General features: G+C 40.7%; 1 protein-coding gene across 2 annotated transcripts in view; it reads left to right on the forward strand.

Moving 5' to 3' along the window:
* Positions 1-14,819: 14,819 nt before the first annotated feature.
* Positions 14,820-24,595, forward strand: part of SLC36A4 (solute carrier family 36 member 4) — an 85,025-nt gene continuing 75,249 nt past the window's right edge. For both annotated transcript variants that reach the window (XM_083855949.1, XM_083855950.1), the window contains exons 1-3: positions 14,820-14,865; positions 23,455-23,578; positions 24,305-24,395. In XM_083855949.1, coding sequence (XP_083712075.1) covers positions 14,838-14,865; positions 23,455-23,578; positions 24,305-24,395 — 243 coding nt within the window. In that variant the 5' untranslated portion in view covers positions 14,820-14,837. The remainder of the gene's footprint in view (positions 14,866-23,454; positions 23,579-24,304; positions 24,396-24,595) is intronic.

Consider the following 24,595-nt stretch of genomic DNA (forward strand, 5'->3'; position numbering starts at 1 on the left):
CAAGGTATTATTTCTGCATGTATTTATTTATAGAAGTATTTATAGAAAAGGTTGCACCTAAATAAGTGTAAGATTCCTTATTAATTGATACATCCATCCATATTAGTACTTTAGGCTTTGAGATCTGTCACTCTTCAGGGCCTTGCACTAAAGTTATTTAAGTTGTGGGAAGGCTACCATTTTCTTTGTCAGACTTTGGATCAGACTGCCTATGGTGAAGCTCCTTTATATCATATTGGATGTAGAAGAGAATAAGGATTGTAAAAGAGACTGAGAATCAGTCCAATCCATTTGCAAAGCTGCCATTTAACTTGTAAAGCAGAAATAGATCAAGTGAGATTTGAAAAGTGAAAAAAAGGCTGATTTTTGGAATGAAATTTAATTAGGTAATTCCTTGGGGAGTTTTAGAAATTTTAGCACATCATTTTCAGGTAGTACTTTTGTTTCTTTCAGGCTGCTTGTACTTCAAATAGTACATTTAAATCAGGATACCTGGTGCATTTAAGGGGCAGTAGTTAGAGGACTCTGCAAATTTCCAACCTTTTGTGCATTCACCTATCATCATTCAACATTAATTCTTTACATACCAATGGCACACTGGTAATTCCTGTAATTCTCTAGGTAAAACACTTTTTTTTTTCCTCTTTCTGCATGGTCTTCATGATGTATACAACCTAATTAGGACTGGTTAAAAATGCTGGACACATTCTCAGAGTTACTAGTTAGAGCTCTTTGGAACTGAAATTAACTAAATTAAGCCTATTAGTTAATATTTGTTAACATTTGTTAAATAATTGTACATATTAGTTAATTAACTAATTAACTATTTGATCTAAGTAATGCCCAGGTTGGATGGGGCTCTGAGCAACCTGGTCTGTTTGGAAGGTGACCCTGACCATGAGAGGGGGATTGGATCTCAGTGATGTTTAAGGTCCCTGCCATTCCAAACCATTCTGTGATTCTATAATTTGTTGACTATATCAAGGAAATGCTTCCCTATACCACTACTCCATAAAGATCCAGAACACAATCCTTTACTCAAAAATAGACACCACCAGAGAATTTATTTAAAGAACAGCAAGGCAAATAAGAAATTAATACTGCATTTAAAGTTTTATAAACAACTGCTCCAGATACTGGTAGAACTTTTGAACTCTGCAAGCTTCTTCCTGAAAAAAAACCCGAAAGTAAAATCTGATTTCAGCAGCCCATGATGATGGGAAGCTGTTTATAGAAACTCCTGAAACGCTAGAGCTTATATATTTAGGGGAACATTATTTAAAATTTCAGTCACTTTCTTTTATTTCCCAGCAGCATGGATGTAGCCAAAGGCAATGCCTGTAGTACCACATTAAATTACTTCTTTTGCACAGGGGCCAACTTACAAGCCCTTTTCCCCTTTAAAATAGGGAGACAATTTAATTGAGAATGATGCATGGCATATGCCAAGTCCTAAATTATGCCCAGGAGTTGTTTAGGAAACTTTGAGCATAAAAATACCCCAGGCTCTAGCTGAACAATTAAACAGTTTAAACAATCACTTGCTGTGTCTAAAGACTGTGCCCAGGCTTTGTTTAATTTACTGTTATTGCTAGTAAGAGTACATGCTGGTAATATAAAGTATCTCAGGCTTTATCAATTCTGAGCTGTACTTAGATTCTGAATACAATCCAGATATAGGTCCTATATTGAAATAAACTCAAAAGGAGATATTTCCCACTAAAGTACTACGAACACCTATTGACTAGTAATACATGTCAGCATATTCTCACGTGATAACTCACTGCTTTGTATTCTGCCTGCTGTACTCACCAACAAGATGGATGATTAATATTTATTGATGTCCTATAAAAGTAGCAATCCCAAATGGATGAGAAGCCAGCTGCACCAAGGCTGGTCCTGGGCCCTTTTATCCCCCAGCAACATCTCTGCTTTGCCCTCCCTTCCCCACATACCACACTCTGTGCACTACAGATGCTAAGTGGCATTTCTGGCTGCAGCCTTCCCTGAAAATACACATTTCTGGGAGCAGTGAGGAGCCAGGCTCTGCTGTTTGGCATCTTTCCTGCCACCTCCTTGCTACAGCTTTGGTTGTGTGAGCCACACTCAGGTGTGACTTCAGCCGGTGCCGCTCTTTGTTCAGGTGATGTAGCTACAGACTCTGCCTCCTCTGGAGATGGCTTGTGCAAAACAGGAGGGGCTTGGCTCATGGTTGGAGGGAGGGAATTCCTTGTTCACCAGAGGTTTTCAATACATGACTGGACAGGGTCCTAATCTCAAAAAGGCCCCCTCTCCCATGAAAGGCTGGACCAGATGATCTTTGGAGGTCCTTTCCAGGTTCTGTGGTTGTTGCAGGATGTAAATTCAAGAGTCTGTGCTCACTTTTGGGATTTTATTGTTCTTCTTTTAGTTCCCTATTTTTTTTTCCTTATAGGCTGCTGTTCTGGAAAGAGTTTTCCACACAAGATTTTAACCTTGCCCTTGGAGATGAGAAGTAAGCTTTCTATTTTAACATTGGCAGTGAAAAGTTTGTGAACACAGCTTCCTTACAGGGCTCAAACTCATGGAGGTAACAGGAGAATTCCACATTCAGATTTTTTTTTCAGTCTCCTAGCTCTGAAGATCCTGTAGTGACTTTTGAAAGAACCAACAATATTTGAATAACTGAGTTTACTGAAGTTACTCCGACAAGTTATGCAAAGTTATTTAGAAAATGCTGAAAATGTGGATTAATTTCTTACATTATTCTACAGTGGACAAGATTCTTACTTGTTCGGTACCTTAAGTTAAAAAAAAAATGAATAAACTATTTAGTGCATGGATATAGCCACTAGATGGGAGGCAAGAGCTGGATAGGAACTGAAACATGAGTTGAGGCTGCACTTAGGGAACTCCTATCAGCTGCCACTACCGGCTGTGACATACCACCCTGGAGCTTCACACTAACACATCTGGGACCACTTTTACCAGTGTTCACAAGGAGGTTATTCGCTGAACTGCGATTTTTAAAATTAATTGATAGTGATGGTGATGAACTGTTGAAGGAGAGGGATATTTTAAAAATAACTGTGTTAATTCTTTGCCTCTAAATGGCTTTGCCTTAGGAAATTCTCTTTCATCTGCAGTGCTGATGGAAATGAACATTGTTCACATTAACTCATCTACATGAGGTCTGTTACAAATAAAACTGCCAAAGGCTTTTATGGGCTCAGGAGTGGTATTAGCCTATGTGTTAGGAGGATGGAATTCAAGTCCTTATAGTGTTGCAGACTTTCTGTATAGCTTTAGGCAAGCTGATGTTTTTTCTCTGTATTTCAGTTCTTCCTCGGCTTCTCTTTATTTTTTTTTCTATTGAATTGGCATATAATGGAATTTCATGTCTTTTCCAGTGGAGATTAATACTATGTTAATAATAAGACTGTGCTATCATAATACTACATAATACAAAATTGTCTTCAAGCAGTTTGTGGATACACTTTTAATAAGAAAAAGTTTTCAAAGCAATTTTTCAAAGCTTTCTTTGGCTTCTTATATTTAACTTTAGCCAGGATAACAGGAACCTGATCCAGCCAGTTACCTAAAATTATTTGTAGAAACTGACCAAGTAAAAGAACTAAAACCTGAACAATTTGAAACAAAGAGATATATTAATGTTAACCAAAAAAAGGTGTGGTTTGAGTAACCAGAGGACTAAGCTGGTAAGGTAAGAAATGAAGAGCATCAGATGAAGAAAGTTGGAAAAAACTCAGTTTAATCCTAGACTCTTTGCTGAAACTTTTAATATAGTGACACAAACAGTGTAATTTGGAGCTGTGACAAATGACTTCTGTAACATCCTGGTAGGACCTGGAAGTGCAATCCAGTATGAGTGTGCTGGCATGTCCCATCTTGGGAGTTAGAGTGACTTTTCTGTGACAGACAGAGGGATGCAAAAGATTGCTCATGTCCACCTTTACCAGCTTTGGCAATGTCTTAACATTAGATCTGGAACTTCTTTTGCCCTTTTCCCCCCACTTGTACCTTTTTTGTGTCTTTTAATCTTATCTCACTTTTTTTCTCCTCTAGCCAAGGAAGTGTGTTTAGTAAGGCTGCTGACAGAGTTGGCCTGTGCACAGAGCAGCTGACTGAATCATACTAACATTCTTCCAAAAAAAGAACAAATAAAAACACCCAAAGCAGAACCTATACACCAAGTCCTTGTTGGAGTCGGGCTGCCTGTGCTCAAGGCCAGCTCTGACGTGGCCTCACTGGGCTCAGGGCCTTGTCCTTGGTTTTTTATGGATCCTGTCCTGCTGACTTGCTGGCCCTGCTCAGCTCCTTTAGCTGCGTGCTGTGAGATGGGGCCATGTCAGTGGGGCACTGTCCTGTCCCTCACTGTCACCTGTGCCTTATGTCTCACCTGCTCCTGCTACTCATTGTATTTTCCATCCTTGCTGCTTTCCTTGCTACTTCTTTCTTCTTTTGAAAATTTGTCTTGCTTTATCCTCAAGAAAACAGGACAGCAACACTAACAACTTCAGAGCATCTCCCAATGAAATTCTTTCATCTCTCTACAAAAGATGATCTAAATCATGATGGTTAAATGTTGAAGGTTTCCGTCTCTCTTAGAAAAGAGAAATACATTAATTCATGTTGTTAAAATTAAAACTTAATCAAAATTATCACTATTTCTCCTTTAAGAAGTTTTAATAATGTCTACCATGAGATGAAGCAAGCCCAAATCTTAAATCTTGACCCAGATCTTCCTATCATTTAATATTCTAATATTAGCCTCGGGCTGAGTCTTACCAATGCTTTTAACTTCTGGACCCAAGCACTAAGCACTTTTCCCTGTCTGAGAAGGTACTTTAACTAGTCACACTGAAAAGATTGGTAATAGATCTTGCATATCTGTTGCTGAAATTGTGCTTTAAACATGGAGAAGGTGGATTTTGCTTTGGAGAAACAGGAGCATATTCTGGCAGATATAAATTTGAGCTTCCAAAGTTCAATCTCCCAACATGTACAAATATAGAGATTGTAAGAGTTGCCGAGTTGCAGTCCAGTATTAAGGGCTGGCATCCCTGAGCTCACCACTGCAACCCCGCTGTTCAGTGCTGTTCATTATTTGCTGCTGCCCAAATTCAGACAGGTGTGTCTGCAGCCCCAAAAAGAGTAAGAGCCTTGTCTGACCCTGGAGCTCAAACCTCAAATGATGCTGTAGAGGTTAGAGCCTGATTAAAGATATATGGAGATAGCCCAAAGGAGCTGCTGTCCTGTGTTGCACCTGTGATATCTAGGAAGGATGAGGCAGCCACTTCTGTTACGTGAACCACTGTGCTGCTAACGCAGGAGCATGAGCCCATGTTAAAAAAGCCTTCTGTGTCCTCAGTACAGAGTTTCAAAATCTTCATGGAGGACTAAATAGCATTTAAAGACCATGTACTCTGACTAGGCATTCAGATATCCTTTACTCTCTCCTACTAGGTTCTTAAACAAGCTTTAAGGAAGGATTTGTCCAGGGTAGTTTCCTATCCCATGAATATTTGGTCTCCTCCTCTGCTTCTGCCTCTTCTTTCCTACATTCACAGACTTTCATTAGCAAAATGTTAGAATCATAGATTGGTTTGGGCTAAAAGAGACCTTGAAGATCATCTACATTCAATCCTACTTCTGTCTAAAATCTGACAAACTACTACATACCTAGAATACAGACACATAAATAGACATTGCTCATTTGCTTCTCTCCCCTCTGCTCTGCAAGAAGTGATAGTCTTTCTCCGTGGAGTCTCAGGATGCTTTGTTGGCCTGGATTATCCCTTAAGAGCAGAAGTGTTGTGCTGAATAGGGGAACAATTTACACAACACTTTAATTTGTGAAATGCAATTGAACTGCTACTAATTATAATGCTGTAGTGTACAGAGGGGAAGCTGACTCAGACTGAGTGAACTGAGCAGAAATCATATCCATACTTTCCTTCAAGCCTCCCACTGCTGTGCCACTAGAACCAGCTGGTAAATGTCAGCAGCTAATATTTCTGTTTTCACACTGTCTTAATTTGTCTGAACAAGCCAAGGAAAAAATAACTATGTCCCATTTTTATTAGTGGTTATCACTGGGTCTGGTGCTGTGGAGCAAGCTGTGACTGAAAAAGGACATTGTAGGCATTTTTACTCAGAGTGGCAGGGAGAACTGGACTCAGAAGATTCTGGCATTCATTTCTGTGTCCATTGGCTACACCAGACGTGGTTGATTCATACCATTGTTTTACACAGGAAAGAAGCACCTTGCACAGCAAACATCTGCTTTTTCTCTCCCCCTTGCCCATGCTCTGCTCCTGTTCCAGACGCAGACAAAGGAGATCCTTCAGGAAACACGTGCTTATTGATCCCTTCTTCAATGCATCTAATACCAGAGAACAAATTCTGTACTTGTAACCAAGACAGGCCATGATCCTTTCTTTCTGAGCATGAGGTAGGATCCCATATACTTAAAGTTTACCACCCTCCAAAATCAGATTGCCGCATCCAACCTTGTTGGGAATAATTTGTGTGCCAGTTGTGCCTGGGAAAGTGCAAGCCCGGCTCTGAATTATATATTTAGAATACATAATTTAGAATTTAATAAGATTAGAATTTAATACAGATTATCACAGAACACTGATTTTACTCACCATCTAATAAGCTTACTGGTATACTCAGTCTATATGACTATTTTTTGGGATATGCAGCCTACCTACAAACCAGGACCAGCACATATGCACCAGGATATCACCTTTTGGATTTTGAAGTCATGATTGCCCTTTGCTAATCAATAGCAGTCTCCACCAACATTTTCCTATTTGGAACATAATTTGGTGATGTAAATTGGTGGATTTCTAAATATACCTATATATCTATATCTATATATATATCTATATACACACACACACACACACACACACACATATATACATATATTTATTTCTAGACTGTATGTAATCCTTTGATGCAAATCAACAGAAGCAGACACCTTACCAGAAGCAGAGGTCTTACTAAGAGCAGCCATGGCTTCCATGAAGCAGCTCTTTGTCACCTCAGTCCTTCTTTGTAGTCTCACCTTTAACTGTTAAATGCTTTGCTATTTTTGCTGCTTGACATCATGCTTATCTCAGACTTTTCAGCTGAGAAAGCAGGAGGAAGGAATAATGAAAAGGGTTAGCAAAAAGAAAAAAAGGGATAAAGTTAATGGTGTCATTTCTTTTTATGCTACATACAGAACTGTAGCTGTAAATGGGTACCAGTACCCATTCTATTGTTACAAGTCCATGGCTAAGTATAATACTCCACATTAAATTAATACATATTATTATTTACCTCAGTCTAAATGTGCAGCACTTGTAAAGGATGGATATGCTCATTATTTTGAAAATGTCCTTGTGAAATAAAGAGCAGAATGAACTTCTGTATAGAAGGGGAGGTGTTCACTGTATTGATAACTACCATTCAAAGTCAGTACTACAGAAAAAGACAACGCTGTCAGTGCATCCTTTTGTTCTGGTAAATGCTTTATTTATGGGGTTTGCAATGGAGTTTTATGCAACTGACAATTCAAAAGCACACATGGCAGTCAACAAAGAGTTAGATCTTTAGGAGAAAAATGTTTTTTGTCAGGTTGTAGTAAGATTGGCTTCTAATTACAGTGTAGCAGAACTTCTTCATGAATGGAAGACACCATTTCATTGTGTTTAAACAGAAAGATGAAACAATGGCTGATAATTCGTGACACTGACACTCCATGAATGGAAGTGAATTTTTTACTCCTCTCATTTACCCTTGTCCTGGGAATTGAGTCCAGGAAGAAAGGAAGGGTGGGAGAAAGGTGTTTCTAGATTTTTTTTCTTATTTCTCATTATCCTTCTCTGTTTCACTGGCAATAAATTAAATTAGTTTCCCCAACTCGAGTCTTTTTTACATGTGATGGTAAAAGCTGAGTGATCTCTTTCTGTCCTTAACTCACAGACCTTTCATCATATTTTCTCTCCCCTGTCCAGGTGAGGAGGGTAATGATAAAATGGAATTGGTGGGCATCTGGTGGACAGCAAAGGTCAACCCACCAGAGTGGGCTGAGCATTACCTCCAAGGTGTGAAGCAGAGCAGCTCAGAAGAGGGGCAGAACCCAAACCCATGCTTATGCAAATCCAGTGGGCAGCGGGTGGAAATGGTGGCTGTTCTCAAGCACAACAGCCAGAGTGCAGCTGTCCAGACAGACGATTGCTCGCTTGGCATTGAATATGTTACACAGACAGAAACAGGTCGTCAGTTATTTTCTAAACTACTCACATTGGTCTGGCTATAAAGACAGTGTGTGTCATTGATTTTTATGCTGTTCAATAGGGTGGCTCCTGTGGATGAAAGGACAGCTTGGAAATGCTGAAATTCCTGAATATGAGTGGCTGACCTGAGTTTCTAAGATAAATGCCATATGCTACACTTTCATTTTCACAGGCATTAAATAAAGCTAAGAACAGACAAGAAAGAGCTTGATTACCATGTTCACTGAATAAATCACTACCAATGTAGGTACTTGTATGTATACAGCAGTTGCAAATTTCAGAGTAAGAAACTGAACCTAGGAAAATCCTACAGATGTCCTTACTCCAGTGCTCAATTGTCTGAAAGATCATAGGTTTCCTCACATCTCGTGCTTTTTAACCCTTTCCAGGAGGGTTGTTTTTTTTTTAATTGGATTTGATTTGTCCTCTGAACTAAATGGAAATTATCTATGCAGCTATTTTTAAATTCTTATAATTAATATTTCCTTCAGCTTTAAAAAGTATTTTCAGTATCACCTTTTAATCACCAACTGGCTATGGTTTTACAGTGTCCTACAACTACTTTTACCTCAGGAAGTTGAAGCAGGCAGATGATCATCCTCTTCTTCACACTCTTCTTTGAACACCACTTCACAGGAATACAAGGGCTGTAAAAGCCTTGCAGCTGGTGGAAGGAGAATCCTCCCAAGACACATGAATGGAGTCCCTGCAGTGCATGCTGCAATGTGGATTTTCAGTTGCTCTGAGCTGTAGTTCTCTGGAGTTTTTTAATGAATTAGAGCAGCCTTGGGATTAATGCTTTGTGCCATGGGCTGTACTAGTTCCCAAAGCTGATGTGAATCATAGGAGTGGGAGGGTGGCTCACAGCTACCTTAGGGCTCTGCTGGTGAGCCATGACTTTTTGCAATATTACAGCTATGGGCACCAAGAGACCTATGCTGATGGATTATAACCAGCTGTGAAAAACTATGAATGATAGAATTTTTAAAACAGGAAGGATTTGTCTTATGCCACCACAGTTCTTCTCCCCTCTCCTGTCATCTATTTGCAGTTCTTGTGGTATACTAAATGCCCTAGAAATAATACATGAGGACACATGAGCTGTTTGAAGGTGTAAAGCCTGCTGGAATACTGTGGGGAACTATGGAAATGGAGGAAGACAGATCTTGTACATTCTTGTCCACAGTGCTTTTTGAGAGCTGACATGAGGAGGACTATTCCCTGACAATCCTGGGACATAGTCTTGGAGAAATCTGGTTAGAAGTCCAGGACAGGGCCATGACTAAGACCTCACCGATCCTTTCATTACTGAACACTCCAGGACAAGACACAACTGACCATAAGTTTGAGGCAGATGTCAAGATTTGACAGTGTCTCTGGTCATGTGCAGAACTAGAGACATCCACCTAATTTCACAAGCATCAAGGTAGGCCTATGCAGACGATTAAGAATAGATGGAGTGTTGTATTTCTTGGACACCCTCCGAATTCAAGCACTATTTTTCAGATTGTGGAACTCATTAAGTTAGCAGGATAATATGGAAAAGGGTTTTGAGCTTGAAGCACTGCCCAAAATTATCATATGATCTCCTTTAGTGCAAACTTGCATGTTTATCATGCAGTACATCTGTTTTTTTGTTTAAACATAAATAAGAGCTGACAAAGATTCACAAGTATATGAACATTTGTGACAATTTCCCAAGTGACCTACTTATTGAAGGGATGCTGTACTCTGACTTTGAACTGTACTGAAAGAAAGTTGACACTGGCAGCCCACCAAATTAAACAACAAAAACAAACCTTGATGTTGGCAATGCTTGACTGATAAGTCCCAGCACATACAGATCTATATGCAAATAAAGATATTTTATTTTCATTAAGTGACAGATAAAATATCTTACTTTACTGACATGGTAATGATTCATGTTGGGAAAAATCCTGGCGGCTTTCTCAAATGTTTCTGGTATTTTAAATGTGCTGATAATTTCTATTTAAAGTATGAACCACCACCAGCACTTTTGACAGCTGCAGTGTCTTCTGTAATCATATTTATTCTTCATCAAAGCTTAGGGAGAGTCAACACATCCCAAGCTTTTAACATTTTCTTACTAAACAGCTATGTATTATGGATTCCAGTGGGTGCCATCTAACAATCAAACTTATGAGCAGCAGTTTTGGAGTTTGAAGCATATTTGTTGAACACAATGGGCCTTTTATGATCTGTGTTCTTAACTGGTGACATTGACAACATGCCTGCCATCTTCAGCCACACACCTCACGAACAACTGCAGGCACCAGTGGATGACCCTGCTGGAAAGCAGCTTGGCAAGAGAGGACTGGGGGCTCTGGTGGACACCAAGCTGAATGGGAGCCAGCAGGGAACTCTTGATGGCCAGTGGGATCCTGGGCTGTACTGGGCAAAGTACTGACACCATGGCAAGGGGGGTGACCAGTCTTTCCCCTCTGCTTAGCACCAGTGTGGCCTCACCTGCAGTGCTGTGTTCAGTGCTGGGCTCCTCAGTGCAAGGGAGATGTAAACAGACTGAGGGAGTCCAATCAAGGGCCACAAGAATGAAGGGAGTGGAGCATCTCTTCCATGAGAAAAGACGGAAAGAGCTGGGACTGTTCACCTGAGAGAAGAGAAGGCTCAGAGGGATCCCATCAGTATCTATACATAACTGAAGGGAAGCTGCAAAGAGGATGGAGCCAGACTCTTTGAAGTGGCATTCAGTGCCAGGACCAGAGGCAATGTGCACACACTGAAACACTTAGAGGGAAACAAATTAGAGGAGGTTCTCTCTGATATCAGGAAACATTTTTCTCATGTGAAGGTGACCAGGCACTGGCAGAGACTGTGGACAGAGACACTGTGGAGTCTCCTTTTGCAAAAAAAATTTAAAAGATGCCATGTGGCGATGCTTTGCCAGGGTGGTTGGACCAGATCATTTTCAAAGATTCCTTCTAACCTCAACCACTCTGTGATTCTAGGAAATACAATGAAAATCAACATCTGGACCTCCTTCCAAATTTTTTTTATGGCAAAGAAGTGTGGGCATTGCATGAAACTTCATATCAAGATATTACAAAACAGTTCCCCATTTGATATACATCAAACCAAGATCTTCTAAAAGCTTAAGTCTCCTTCTATCAACTGCAATTTTTTAAAGCTGCATTAAGACACTGAGTTTTTAACCACAGTTTAAGATGTTCAGTGCTCAGTTTTTGTACCAAGAAAAGAAGGAAAATAAGAACCCTTGGAAATGGGCTGTTACAGACCAGCATACTGATCATAAGGAACTGGTGTGAAAGGAAACCCATGCTTGTAACTAAGGAAATGAAAAGAGATAAAGAGATATTTACATATTTTCTGATTGTATAATCATAGAGTCTTAGAATGGTTTGGGTTGGAAAGTTCTAACCTGGCATGAAGCTGAGTCAGAGGAGGTTTAGGTTGCATATTAGGAAAAGGTTCTTCACCCAGAGGGTGTTTGGGCACTGAACAGGCTCCCCAGGGCAGTGGTCACAGCACCAGCCTGACAGAGCTCAAGGAGCGTTTGGACAATGCTCTCAGGCACACGGTGTCAGTCTTGGGGTGTCCTGTACAGGGCCAGGAGCTGGCCTTCAATGATCCTGATGGGTCTCTTCCAACTCAGAATATTCTATGATTCTATGAACCCCCCTGCCCCCTGTCATTCATTGGACCAGATTGCTCAAAACTCCATCACATACTGAACACTTCCAGGGATGGGGCACCCACAGTTTCTCTGGGCAGTCTATTTCAGCACCTTATCACCCTGCCAGTAAAGAATTTCTTCTGTATATCTAGCCTAAACATCCCTCTTTCAGTTTGATCCCATGATGTTCAGTGATGAATTATCAGGAGGTATTGCTTTTTGATACACAGATGAGCAATCTGCTATCCAAGATCTCATGAAATGTAGATGCCATATTCATATTCAAGGTGATTTTGAAATGTGCTTAGATACAAACCAGTGATATAAATCTTAGAGGAATGTCAATCATTTGCCAATCGGATGGAATTATAGTCTACAAACAGATGGATGGCAACATAATTGAGGCCTACCAATGGCTCATTAAAACATCATGCAAAGTAATCACCTTGCAAAGTAGTACCTGAGTAGATGTTAAAATACAAGTTATTACAAAAAGCAGGAGTGAAAATCCCTCAGATGTAGGCAGAAGGGTTTTAGTGGCTTTGTACGGCTGCAGTTCTAGTTCCTCAAATGCAGTAGAACATGGGAGATCTAGAACTCAAAGAAGAAGGGAACAGAAATTACAAAAAGATGTAATTCTGTGAAAGCAGATATAAATAGATTAGGACTCTTCAGCCTGGAAAAGAGACAGGAGAGAGAATGTGGCAGTGATCTGTCAATAATGATTTAGAGAAGGTAAGCGCAGTAATTATTTTTATATTGCAAGACTAGAGGTTATCAGATGAGTATCAGGTAGCAGGCTCAAAAGGCACATTTTTTGTACAGTGCATAATTAAATTGTGGGACTCACTGGCAGTGGATGGTCTAAAAGCCAAATATAAAGCATCGCAAAAAGAAGATTCCATGAAGAAATGGAAGTCCCTTAAGACTTGAGCAGCCCCAAAGCTAAAGCCAGCTGGCATCTGTGAGGATGGATTGCATATTAAAACAATATTTCTGTATATTTTATTGGTTCTTCCATTTTTTCCCTAAAAAAGAGTGGATATTTAGACAGAGTATAATTTGTGTTTAGATAGACCTAGCAGAGCATCTATTCTAACAAGGATGGTTTAAGCAGGCAAAAAACCCCAACAAAACAACAATCAACCAACCAAACAAAAAACCCCCAAAAAACATCAAACAACCAAAAAAAAAAACCCAAAACAAGGAAATGAACAAACAAACCCCACTGAAAATGGCCCTTAAAGATTTCAGGGTTAGCCTTTAATTAAAAAAAAATAAATCTAAGAAGCTGGGTATTGTAACCCATCTAGCCTTGTTCTGAACCAACAGAAACAACATGAATTGAATCCATGATTTCTAAGAGAGAACCTGAAACTTATGGTAAACAAGTGTTTGGTGTCTGAAACATTCACATCATTTGAAGTAATTTTGCTTTGATTGATGGGTGTCTAGAATTTAACCAGATGTGCATATCAAAGCAAATCCTTCTATTCTTACCAAAGAGAAACAAAATTCAGATTACAAAATCATTATTTTTTACCACATTATAGTATCTCCCATGTGTTTTTGAATATTCATTGATCACCACTGGTTACTCACATGCTAGATATAACTTTTGAAGGATATTAGAAAAACCTCTCCAAGCACATAACAAACCTGCTCCCAGAAGAAAGAATTTTCATGCAAGTAGCAGCAAGTAGTAGAAACAAAGATTTCCATTGGGTAGGATGTGAAATAAAGATGTATCATGTCCTTAATGTCTCTTCAATGTCTACACAGGACTTACTGTGAGTCAAGTCTTGAGATGCAATGACAAGGCAGAAGGACTGAACATTTAATACATCTTTTGAAGATCTGTTAGTTATATATTTTCTTGAACAAAGTTTGACATTGTTAGAAACAAAGTAGAATATTGCATAATGCCTGACACAAATACTGTAATTAGTGAGTCAGTTCCTTAAATCAATAACCCGCAGCCATGGATTGCCCCCTGAGAACCCTTTTCTTAAATAAATTTCCAAAATAAATAAATGAAAGTTTGGAGGAATATTTGGAAATCACATAAATTTGACAATTGAAAATGGATGCTTTTCCCAATGGAAATTCTTCATTGTAGATAAACTAATTAATGATGTATGTCTGAAGATGACTGAAGTTTATGAGAAGCTTTAGAAGATTGCATTTCTCTTGTGTAGGAAAAAAAAAATCAAATTACTTCACCTTATATTCTCTATAAAAAAAAAAAAAAAAGAGTTTGTTTAGGAAAGCAGCAGCTGGAAACTTCATTACTTATGTCAAATCAGCCGTAGATATAGGTAGTTCTGATGAAGAAATACTGGCAGGTTATTCTGGCAGCAACTAGCATAAAAGTTAGGGTAAGGTGGGGTGTTGGGTTAGTGGTTCATCTCCAAGCGTTCAGGCTGCCAAGCCCTGCTGAACTCTTCACACCCAGCTTTGTTTGCATCTTTGCTGGTCAAAGCTTGCAGTGCCCCATTCCCAGCCGGGCTCCCCTTGCCCTGCCGGGGGACATCGACTTATGGGGGTCACCCACCACAGCTGGGGCCGCAGCAAAGCCCAGGAGCATCACTGGGGATGGTAATGATGTCATGGTTCAACGAGTGTCCGCACAGTGCTCTCAGTCACACGGTTTAGTCTGAGGTGGTCCTCCATGGGGGTTCCTTATGGGTCCCTTCCAAGCTGGGACCCCGCAGGATGTTTTGGGGAGCCGCAGCCGGTGAGGAAGGGCCGGGCCCGCGCCCCGAGCGGCACCGCCTCCCCCGGCCCGCCCTGCTGCGCCCCCGCTGGGCGCATGCGCCGCGCCGGCCGGCTCCACATCGGCGGAAGGGCGAGCGGAGCCCGGCGGGGCGATGGCCGGCGCGGGCAGGGAGGAGCTGGGTGAGGCGAGCCGAGCCGCGCAGCCCGGCGGCGGCGGGAGCGGCCGAGGGGCGGCGGGATGGCGGCTGGCCGCGGGGCGGAGAGGAGGGGGCGTGAGCGCCGGGACCGGCCGGCCGGCCCGCCCCTACCCCCCCTCCGCTTCAGCAGAGATGGTTCGGCCCGCCGGGGATGCGCTGCGGCGCTCGGCGCACCGAGGCGGGCGGGATGAACCATCCCACCTGCGGCGGGGGTGGGCTCTGTGCCGGCGGCGGGGCCGGGCGGGCTGAGGGCAGCACAGCGGGGGCTCTGCGGGGCGAGGGCCGCTCTCCCGGGCGCTCAGTCACACCTGGCTGGCCCTCAGTCTCTTGGTGAAGTCATGGCCTCCATAAAAGTTCATGGAAATACGTTCTTTGTGCATTTATCTGACCTGGAAGACTGGGTTGGGGTTTCCCGGGGCGTGTGTGTGTTTATATATTTGCGGTGTTGTATTTATTGTAGTTACTGTGTATTAGTTTTTTCCGCCTTTAAATCTAATTGATGGAGGGCACATAGGTGTTAATCTCTTAGGTGGTTTTTTTTTTTTTTTTTTTTTTTTTCCCATGGATGGACGAGTTAGCTCGTAGCAGGTTTAGTTATAAAGTGTATTTGAGGCTGTTTTCCTCATGGAAAATCTCATCTCAGAGCTGTTTACAGAATCACAGGATGGGTCAGTGGGTTTGTCTGGCCCAACCTCCCTACTCAGGCAGGGCCATTCCAGAGCTCATGGCACAGGATTGCATCCAGGTGGGTTTTGAGTATCGCCAGAGAGCACAATCCACAGCCTCTCTGGGTTGCCTTTTCCAGTGCATGGTCACCCACGCTGTAAAGAAGCTTTTCCTCTTGTTCAGGTGGAGCTTCCTGTGCATTAGTTTCTGCCTGTTGCCTTCTGTTCTAGTGGTTGGCACCACTGAGCAGAGCCTGTGTCCATCCTCTTGGCACCCTTCTTTAAAAACTTACATATATTGATGAGGTCCCCTCTCAGCTGCCCCTTCTTGAGGCTGAACAGGCCCAGCTCCCTCAGCCTTTCTTCATAAGAGAGATGCTCCAGTCCCCCAGCCGTCCTTGTTCCATCTGCTGGAAATCTGCTGATTTTTTTCCTGTCCAGTGGCAATGATAGGACTTGGAAGACATTGCTTCCAATTTTATGTCCCCAAGGCTGATCCATCTTGCATGGAGAGATTGTCACTTTGGAGGAAATGTTGCTGAAATAAATTTTAGATCTTTTTTCAGTTTTTCCCCAGAAGTTTACACATGGGACTTTTTCTGTCAGAACCCATAGAAATAGGATTTTCTATGGGGTTAGCTGTTCAAAAATGCAGTTCTACACCTGATAAGAATTCTAAAACCTTTTGCACAGTTCACTGCTATTGAATACTTAATAAAACTGAAGTCTTGCTAGTGTGTTGTCACTTAAGAGTGTGTTAATTGTAGAAAAGTGTGGCTTGGTCTAGACTGGATAGTGGCTTATTCAAGACTAGTGTCTCTCCAAATAAGTGATCCATTTTGAGTCGGGGTAAAATTGCTCCTCTGAAAGTGTGTAATAGCTATGCAGACCTGTGTGCACTTTGGTTTAATAACTCAAGTGTCCCATTTTATGAGCCTTCTGGGATCCTACAGTTACAACGCAAAAGCAAACAGTTCTTCCTGCTTATTCAGGGCATTATTGACTTTCAACATTTACTTACAAACAACCGTTCTCAAGATTAATACATTCTACCATAAAGCTGAATAAATCTAGTTTATTAAGTTACAGTCTGTAATGGAGAGAAATAAATGACTCAAGATTTATTTTCCAAAGAGAAATAAAAAGGGATTAAAATAACTGTGTGATGCATAGCTTGGAGTTCTTCACAAATAAACACAACCAAAGTTAATGCTCACTTTGATTATTTTGGAAAAAAATAATTATTAGTATTTAACAGGAATTTTAAAACCAGATGAGATTTTCCTTTTCAGTTTTCAAACTGAAAAAATATATTTTATTTTGAGCATTTTGTTTGTTTGTTTTTATGTCTCTTCTATTCAACAGGAATAGTGGAAAATAAAAAGAGATCTGGCTTGTGTATGGTTTAATGGGGTTGTCTGTTATTTCCCCCCTGAGCTAGGAAAATGTACAAAGGTTTATCCGTCTGGGCCAGCATGCCTCTAGCACTATTCACAGGCACTTTGTCTTGCTTTGTAATTTCTTTGGAGGTGGTAGAAGCGTGTGACTGAGTAACGCAGCCGACCATGTGTACTGTGCGGACAGAGCTGCCCTGTGCAGCTGGGTGACTTCTGGAGAAGTGCTGGGAGGCTAAAGTAGCTAAATATCTAAGCCGGTATTTCCTTCTGTGGTTGAGGGAGTGACCGAGCATTACTTTGAAAATAATTAGTGACAGTATTTTCTTTGTAATTAAATTTATCTTGAGAGCCCTGGTTTTGAATGCTGAATTGAAAAGCCTCTCCGCAGCATGGAATTAATACACTTATCATCTGTGAACTGAGTGCAGTTGCTGGGAACACTGAGCCTCTCTTGTCACAGGTGTGGTTGCTGCCAGCTATAAATGTTTCTCCTGTGTTAACGCTGCAGTGAAGCCTCCTTGAATGTGTCTGCTTGTTCATCGATTCAGTCACTTTGTCCCGTAAGAGCAGCCAGCCCTGGTTGGTGACAGAAGCTCTGAGTATACCCCCAGGATCATGAATGTGACTTTCCATAATCTGTGGGAAAATATTAGCATAAACCTGCATTTTAGGCTACTGTGATGATGTGGTGCTAATTTTCTCTTTTATGGAGCAGTCAAAACAGCTGCTTGCTAAATTGAATCTTTATCCCAATTACAGAGGCACTGGGTCATCCTCTATTTAATAAACACGGTTCACAGTTTGTGAATCCTGGGCAGTGTTTCTGGCCCTGTGAGCATGTTCTTGTGTAGAAGCTGACTGAGCAGTGAAGTATGTACAAGACCTCCTTCGCCTACTGCTTTTTGCTGAGCACTTAATATAGATGTGAAGTGTTGCTCCAACAAGACCTGAGTGTTCCCTCTCCCTTAAGTTAAAAATATGTAAAACCAGCTGATGCAAGCAATGGTATGCTATATCCTATCCCCCAAATCTTTATATGCTTGTATGTCAAATCCAGTTCATTTCATTTGCCGACACTGACTTCAAAAACCTGAAGGGAAAAAAAAACCCAAGCAAATAAAAACCAGACCATATTGTTAAATTGGATTTGTTTGGAACAGGGGTTTTAGACATGAATTCGTCTGGGGCGTGACCTTCTCCAAATTAGAAGATTATACTTGGCTTTTATTTTTAATATCTCCTTTAGGTTGTTGTGTCCGCCTGGCAAACTGCTTCATTCTTCTGTCACTGTTTCTCCCATAAAATGAAAATGATGGAGATCAGTTTTATCCCCTGTGGTGCTGAGTGGTTCAGTTAAATTTGGAAGTGTTAATTGCTTGGATAATCTAGAAAAATTAACTAAAGTTCTCTGTGAAAATTAATTTCCTTGCTGAACTTTTGAACCAGAGGATTTCTTCAGTGTGCTCAACAAGCATGAGAATTAAGTAAATCTAGTAACAGTTCAAAAGTTTCTTTGGCAGTATGTCCATAAGTGTTGGCAAGATGCTGGCCAATTCTAGGGGATAGAAAAGTACACGTGAAGGTACAAAATTCGAAATAGTAGTTGTAACATTTTTAACACTACAGATTTAATCTCACTGTGTAACTGAGGGCTGATTAGTGATTGAAATTTGGGTCTTTGAGGATACAGTGTTGACATTTATGCATGATTATAATGTGATTTGTAGTGTAATGAATCAGAGATTTATCTCTCCAGTGGCTTAAGGAATTAGTTTGAACACTGCAGTGATAATGCTGGGAGAAGTTGAAATGCACTTTGTGTTGCCTTGGTTGATAGTTGGAGTACTTGCAGAGCTTTTTGGCACTCTGCTTGCATGGGAGTTCACAGAAGAAAGCAGAAACAATATCGGTTTAATTAACTGTTAAAGACAATCAGAAGACAGCATTTGATCTGAAAAGATCTTTGTGTTTGAACAAGGAGAGAAGAAATCCATATTGGGTGATGGAAGGACAAGGCTGAAAATTGGCTGATGCTTTGTCTCAGTGAAAACAAAAGGGTGTGCAGAAATGAGTTTCCTTATTCTTACTTGTGCTGAATAATGATAATGCAAAATTTTCAGTGAGTTCCATGACTGAGCATTGGGTTGGATTATTCACAGTGTGTTTGGATGCAGCCAGGACAGTTTGGTGGAGCATGGATCTAGTGTTGGCTGAGGTTTGCTCTGATTCAGGTATGACATGCATATGCTCTTCTTGTGCTGAAGTTTGAGATTGTATTTAAATTGCACATACTGGACCTTTGTAGGAAGGAATCAAAGTAAATGTGGGTATTCAGTGCCGGTTTTCTGTCAGTGACTGCAAATGTTCCAGAATAATTAATTTCAAACTAGATCCAAGTATGCAAAGCTCAAGCTTTTTTGTCTCATGTGCTCTAGACTACAAGTTTGGATGCATTAAATGTGGATCCAGTTACACAAAACTGGATGTCACTGTGGGTGTGTACTGTGGGACACAGGCACAGTATTCCAACAGTAGAGATCTATTGTCAAATGAAAACTCATGCTTACAATAGTCACGTCATCCAAACCTCCCATTAATGGCCCAGTACCATTACTGTTAACGGGTTCACCAGTCATGGGATAAAGGAGGAATGATGAGGAAAAGAAGCAATTCAAGAGCATTTTTATGGCTAGGAGAGAGACCAGATAGTATTGGTGGAATGTTTTATATAATGCAGTATCTCAGAGGAACCTGTAGTAAGTCATAACCTGTATAGTTGTGACAATGTGAGTTGATGATATTGCAGTAGCCCATGTTTTAAAACTTCTAAAAGAATTTATTATCAAATGCACTATTACATTAGAATAGGAATAACAAAGTCCCAGCCTTAGTGTGCATATTGGAAATGGATGTTCTTGGGTCTAATTTAAGCCATTTCTGAGAAAGTGGGTGAATGGGGTGGTGGGACAGTGATAACAATAACCTTGAGATGACTGGATGGCTTTGAGCGTGGGGAGATGACTTTTCAGAAGAAAAATAGCTTGTGCTAGGAAAATTTTATTACTTGAAAGATGAGGGAAATATGTGGGTTTGACCCACACTCTGAGGACCAGCCTGGCAGAAAAGTGGCTGTAATTAATTTGAGCAAGACTGCTTGAAGGTGTTTTGTGAATCAGAAGGTTTAATAAAGAAAAGATAACAAAATAACAAACATTACAGAAAACAAATGATAAGCCGTGCACAGGCACCTGAGAAACCTCAGACACCCTGCTACAACATCTCAAAAAGCCTTTACCTCCTTTTGTGCTCTTTCTTAAATACTGAATGTTCTAGGGGGGATAACCTGGCTTGCAGCCAACGGTGAGAGATACAGGGTTTGAAGAGCAGTGACAAGAACCAATAGATGCCTCTCTCTTGGCCCTGAGCAAATCCTTGTCAGAAGGGTATGGAAGAATCTAGGTAAACTTCCTAATATCTCTCAAGGTAAACTGAAGCCCTTTCCCTGTTTGGAAGCATCTGCTGGAGGTGTGGGGATTGCATCACTACAGGAATGCTTGCATATGTCTAAGTTTAAATGGCTACCTTTGTGATCAGAAGTTGGGTTAGGAAGTTGGGAGAGAAGGTAAAATGGGATGTCTAAATGAAGTTCAGAGTCTTCTGCATGTCATCTGGCTGCACGGGAAATGGTGTAGGTGTATGTATATACCAAACATTCCAGTCTCAAGTTGCAATGAAAGAAGAAAATTTTACTTTTCTCCCTTGACTGAGCAGTTGCTGATACTCACCAAAGCTGTTGGTCCTAAGGGTCATGCTGGTCCTCTGCTACTGCTAAATAAGAGCCTTACTTGCTGCATGTTTTCATTATTGTTTAGCATTATGAAGGGCATCCTACAAAATGTGATGGAGACAAAATTGGAAAATTAATTTAATTATTATTTCTTTCATATGTTGTTGAATATCGTGTGATCACAGACTTGCACGCTTTTACTTTGGCTTGTTCCTTCAGATTGTTAGTTTAGAATCAATCCTTTAAAGAATGAAAATCAATCTAATCAATTGCTCACTGGGAGAAACTTCCTGCTCCCTCTGATCCCTGAGGAGGCAAACTTTCACTCCAGGACTAGTGTATGCAGGTCTTTGTGAGCATCAAATGAGCCCAGCAGGGACTCAGAGCTGAGGGGGAGGATGGTCGTGGGATCCTGCAGAACTAGTCAGCACAATGCTGTGGGAGCAGAGGGAAGGAACTTTGGTGATCCTTCTTTTGATCAATTCATAGACTATGTGCCGTGTAGAGAAATGTGGTGAAGTCCATCCTGACTTGTATAATTAGAATATCACTGAGTATAAATTTACTTTAAAGTATATTTTCTGGTTGAGTCTCTGACCTCTGATTTTTGCTCTTGACTTGGCATCTTTGCTTCTGTCAAATGCTTTCACTATACTTTCAACTTTTCAGACATGAAATTTTGACAACCCTTTGGTGTTTTCAGGAGAGTTTCAGCTATATGATCTAATTTTAATGACTTGGATAAGCTGCCTTCTGCTTTGTGGGGTTTTTACATTTGTTCTACAGTTTTTCTTTAGAAGTTATTTAACATTGGCTTCAGTGCCCTGCTGGTGGGTTAGGCATCTCCAAGTCTTCGTAAAAACCTTAATGATTTGTTTAATGGCTGTGGTGGGTTGACCCTGGCTGGATTCTGGGTGTCCACAAAAGCTAGTCTCCCTTCCTTATCTGGACAAAATATAACAAAATCATTGTGTGTGGGTTGAGAAAAGGACAGGGTGAGATCACTTGCCAATTACAGTCATGGGCAAAACAGACTTGACTTGGGTAAATAAATTGGATTTCTTATCAGTCAAATCAGAGCAGGCTAATGAGAAATAAGAATAAATCTAAAAAAACCTTCTACCCATCTCTCCAGTCTTCCCAGGTTCAGCTTCACTCACAATATCTCTACTTCCTCCCCTCCAGTGATTTAGGGAGATGGGGAATAGGGACTGTGGTCGGTTCACCATGTTGTTTCTTCTGTTCCTTTCTTCTTAATGGGAGGACTCCTCATACTCTTTCCATATTCCCCTCCCGTGGGAGAAAGTCTTCCTGAAGCTGCTCCAGTGTGGGTCCCTATGGGGACCTGCTCCAGACTTAGATGCTTCTCTCCGTGGGGCTGCAGGTTCTTTGCCGGAAGTCTGCTCCAGTGTGGGCTTCCCTTGAGATCACAGCCTCCTTTGGGCATCCACCTGCTGCACTGTGGGGTCCTCCAGGAGCTGCAGGTGGATCTCTGCTCCACCATGGCCCTCCATGGGCTGCAGGGGCATGGCTGCTTCACCATGGTCTGCACCAGGAGCTGCAGGGGAATCTGTGCTGCAGTGCCTGGAGCACCTCCTGCTCCTTCTGCGCTGACCTTGGGGTCTGCAGGGCTGTTGCTGTCACATATTCTCAGTCCACACTCCAGCTGTAGTTGCTCAGCAGGTATTTTTCCCTTCTTAACTATGTATTGCAAAGGTGCTGCCGCTGTTGCTGATGGGCTTGCACTTGTCCTGCAGCAGATCTATCCTGGAAGCAGTTGCCATTGGCTCTGTTAACACTGGGGGAGCTTCCAGCACCTTCCCACTGGAGCCACTCCTGCAGCCCCATCACCACCAAAACCCTGACAGCAATGGCTGTTTTGTAATGTAAATGTAAATGTGGTGTGGTGGGTTTGTTTGTTTGTTAATACAAAATGTTAAGATCACAGAGATTTCTCTTTTTTTTGGTGAAAGTTATGGAACTTGAGACTTATTCAGTATTTTTTATGAATGGATCCTGTGTTAGGCAAGTGTAGGGTAAATTATCTTTTTGCTCTTGGCAGGATTTGCTTTGCTTAACTGTAGTAATTTAAAATGGTTATAATTTCCTCAACATTAAACTGGCATAAGCTGTTAGTTTTGCCTGAAAGGCAATTTTGTTCACTACTGACTGCTTGCTGTTACTTGGTGCTGTTATTTAGCTGGAATTTTATGCTAGTTTAAAAGGTTCCTGAAATTGCAGCTTTCAAAGCATGCAACCTGATTCCTGTATTTAGGTTCTTTCTTCAATGAATGGAGATACTTTCTGTGGTATCTGTCTTACATCTCTGAGTGCAGACTTAGTGTTTAATTCCGAAGTAGATACCAGTGGTTAAGACAAATCTCACCCTTTTTTAATGATAGATGACTTTTCTGTTTTGCTTCATATTGCACTAGCTTGTAAAGTGATTTAAACCAGCATCATTTTCATGATAGTAAGTTGGTTTCTTTAATGAAAAACTGTAGTATTTGGCCGTAATAATAATAATAATGATGATGATGAGATGGTGTGCCACTTTAAATAGAGAATATCCTGTGCAAACCTGTGCTCTGTGTATCTGTTTAAATCATCTTCATAGTTAGGAACATGTCAAAACCTCATGGCATGGGAAGTTTGAATCATGTTTTACTTCTGAACTGTAAGCTTGCTTCTAATTCTAATGTAGTGTTAACTCTGTTGTACAGGCATGGAAGTAATGAAGCCTTTAATTGATGAAGAAGACTCAGATGGCATCTCAGATGAAGAGCATGAAAATACTGTCCTGCCAGCTAAGACACACTACCAGCTTGACAATAAAGAAGGCATTACGTATGTGTTAATTTTAAGTATCAGCTTGTTCAAATTTCTTGCCTCTGACTTGTTTCTTATGAGCAGTTTTCTGGACTCTGAAGGGGTCTTCTTGCACCTGAATAACAGTTTTGTGGTTATACATAAGGACTTGACATAATTCTCCCCAAAAGCAGCCCATTTTGAGTGGATTCTCACTTTTGAAGCTCACAATGCACTGGCTGTAAAACATGTCAAAATTCTTATTTGTAAAGTGATTAGGCTACTCAAAGTCCAATCACAATTTGAAAAAGTTTGAGACTCTCTAGAGATAACCTATTTTGAAAGTTTGATTAGAAAAGCTTGATTTTTTTTTCCTTTGGATAAAGCTTTGGCTGACAGAATTGTGATTTGCAGCTGATGAATGTTTTAGTTTGCAGTTTTGAATGTTATAGGTTTTAAAATAACATTGATAAAACTTGGTAATTTTGACTCTGAAGCAAAAGAATTATGAAATTGCTGAGAAATTAACATTTCACAAGCTGGGATAAAGTACTGAAGATCAGACTTGTGTGTTCTATTTGAGGGTGCTCACATGTAAGGATGAATAGAAACACTATTTGAATGTGCTGCACTTCCTTTAAAATAGCTGGACCTATGTAAATTGTAAGTTGGAACTTGAAAATTATCACTTTATTATAGACAAAGGGTGTTTTTTTGCCCTCTATGCCATCTATGTGTATTTCTAATGTGACATTTTATCCTCAGGTTTATACAAACACTGACTCACCTCCTCAAGGGAAACATCGGAACTGGGCTTCTTGGTCTTCCGCTTGCAATAAAAAATGCTGGCATTGTGGTAAAAATTCTTTTTTCATAGATTAGAAAAATCATCTAGAAAGATTTACAGATATATGTCCTGAAAAATGAAAATCTCAATATTTCTTATTTGTCACTGTTGTCTTAATAGAATTGTGTCATTTCTTCACTTTAATTGGGGCAAATCAGATTAAGATTTTATTCTTTTAAAGAAAGCTACTACTCACCCTAAAGGCTTCA

Source organism: Zosterops lateralis (assembly GCF_965231275.1).
Source record: "Zosterops lateralis genome assembly, chromosome: 2".
Taxonomy (NCBI): Eukaryota; Metazoa; Chordata; class Aves; order Passeriformes; family Zosteropidae; genus Zosterops; species Zosterops lateralis.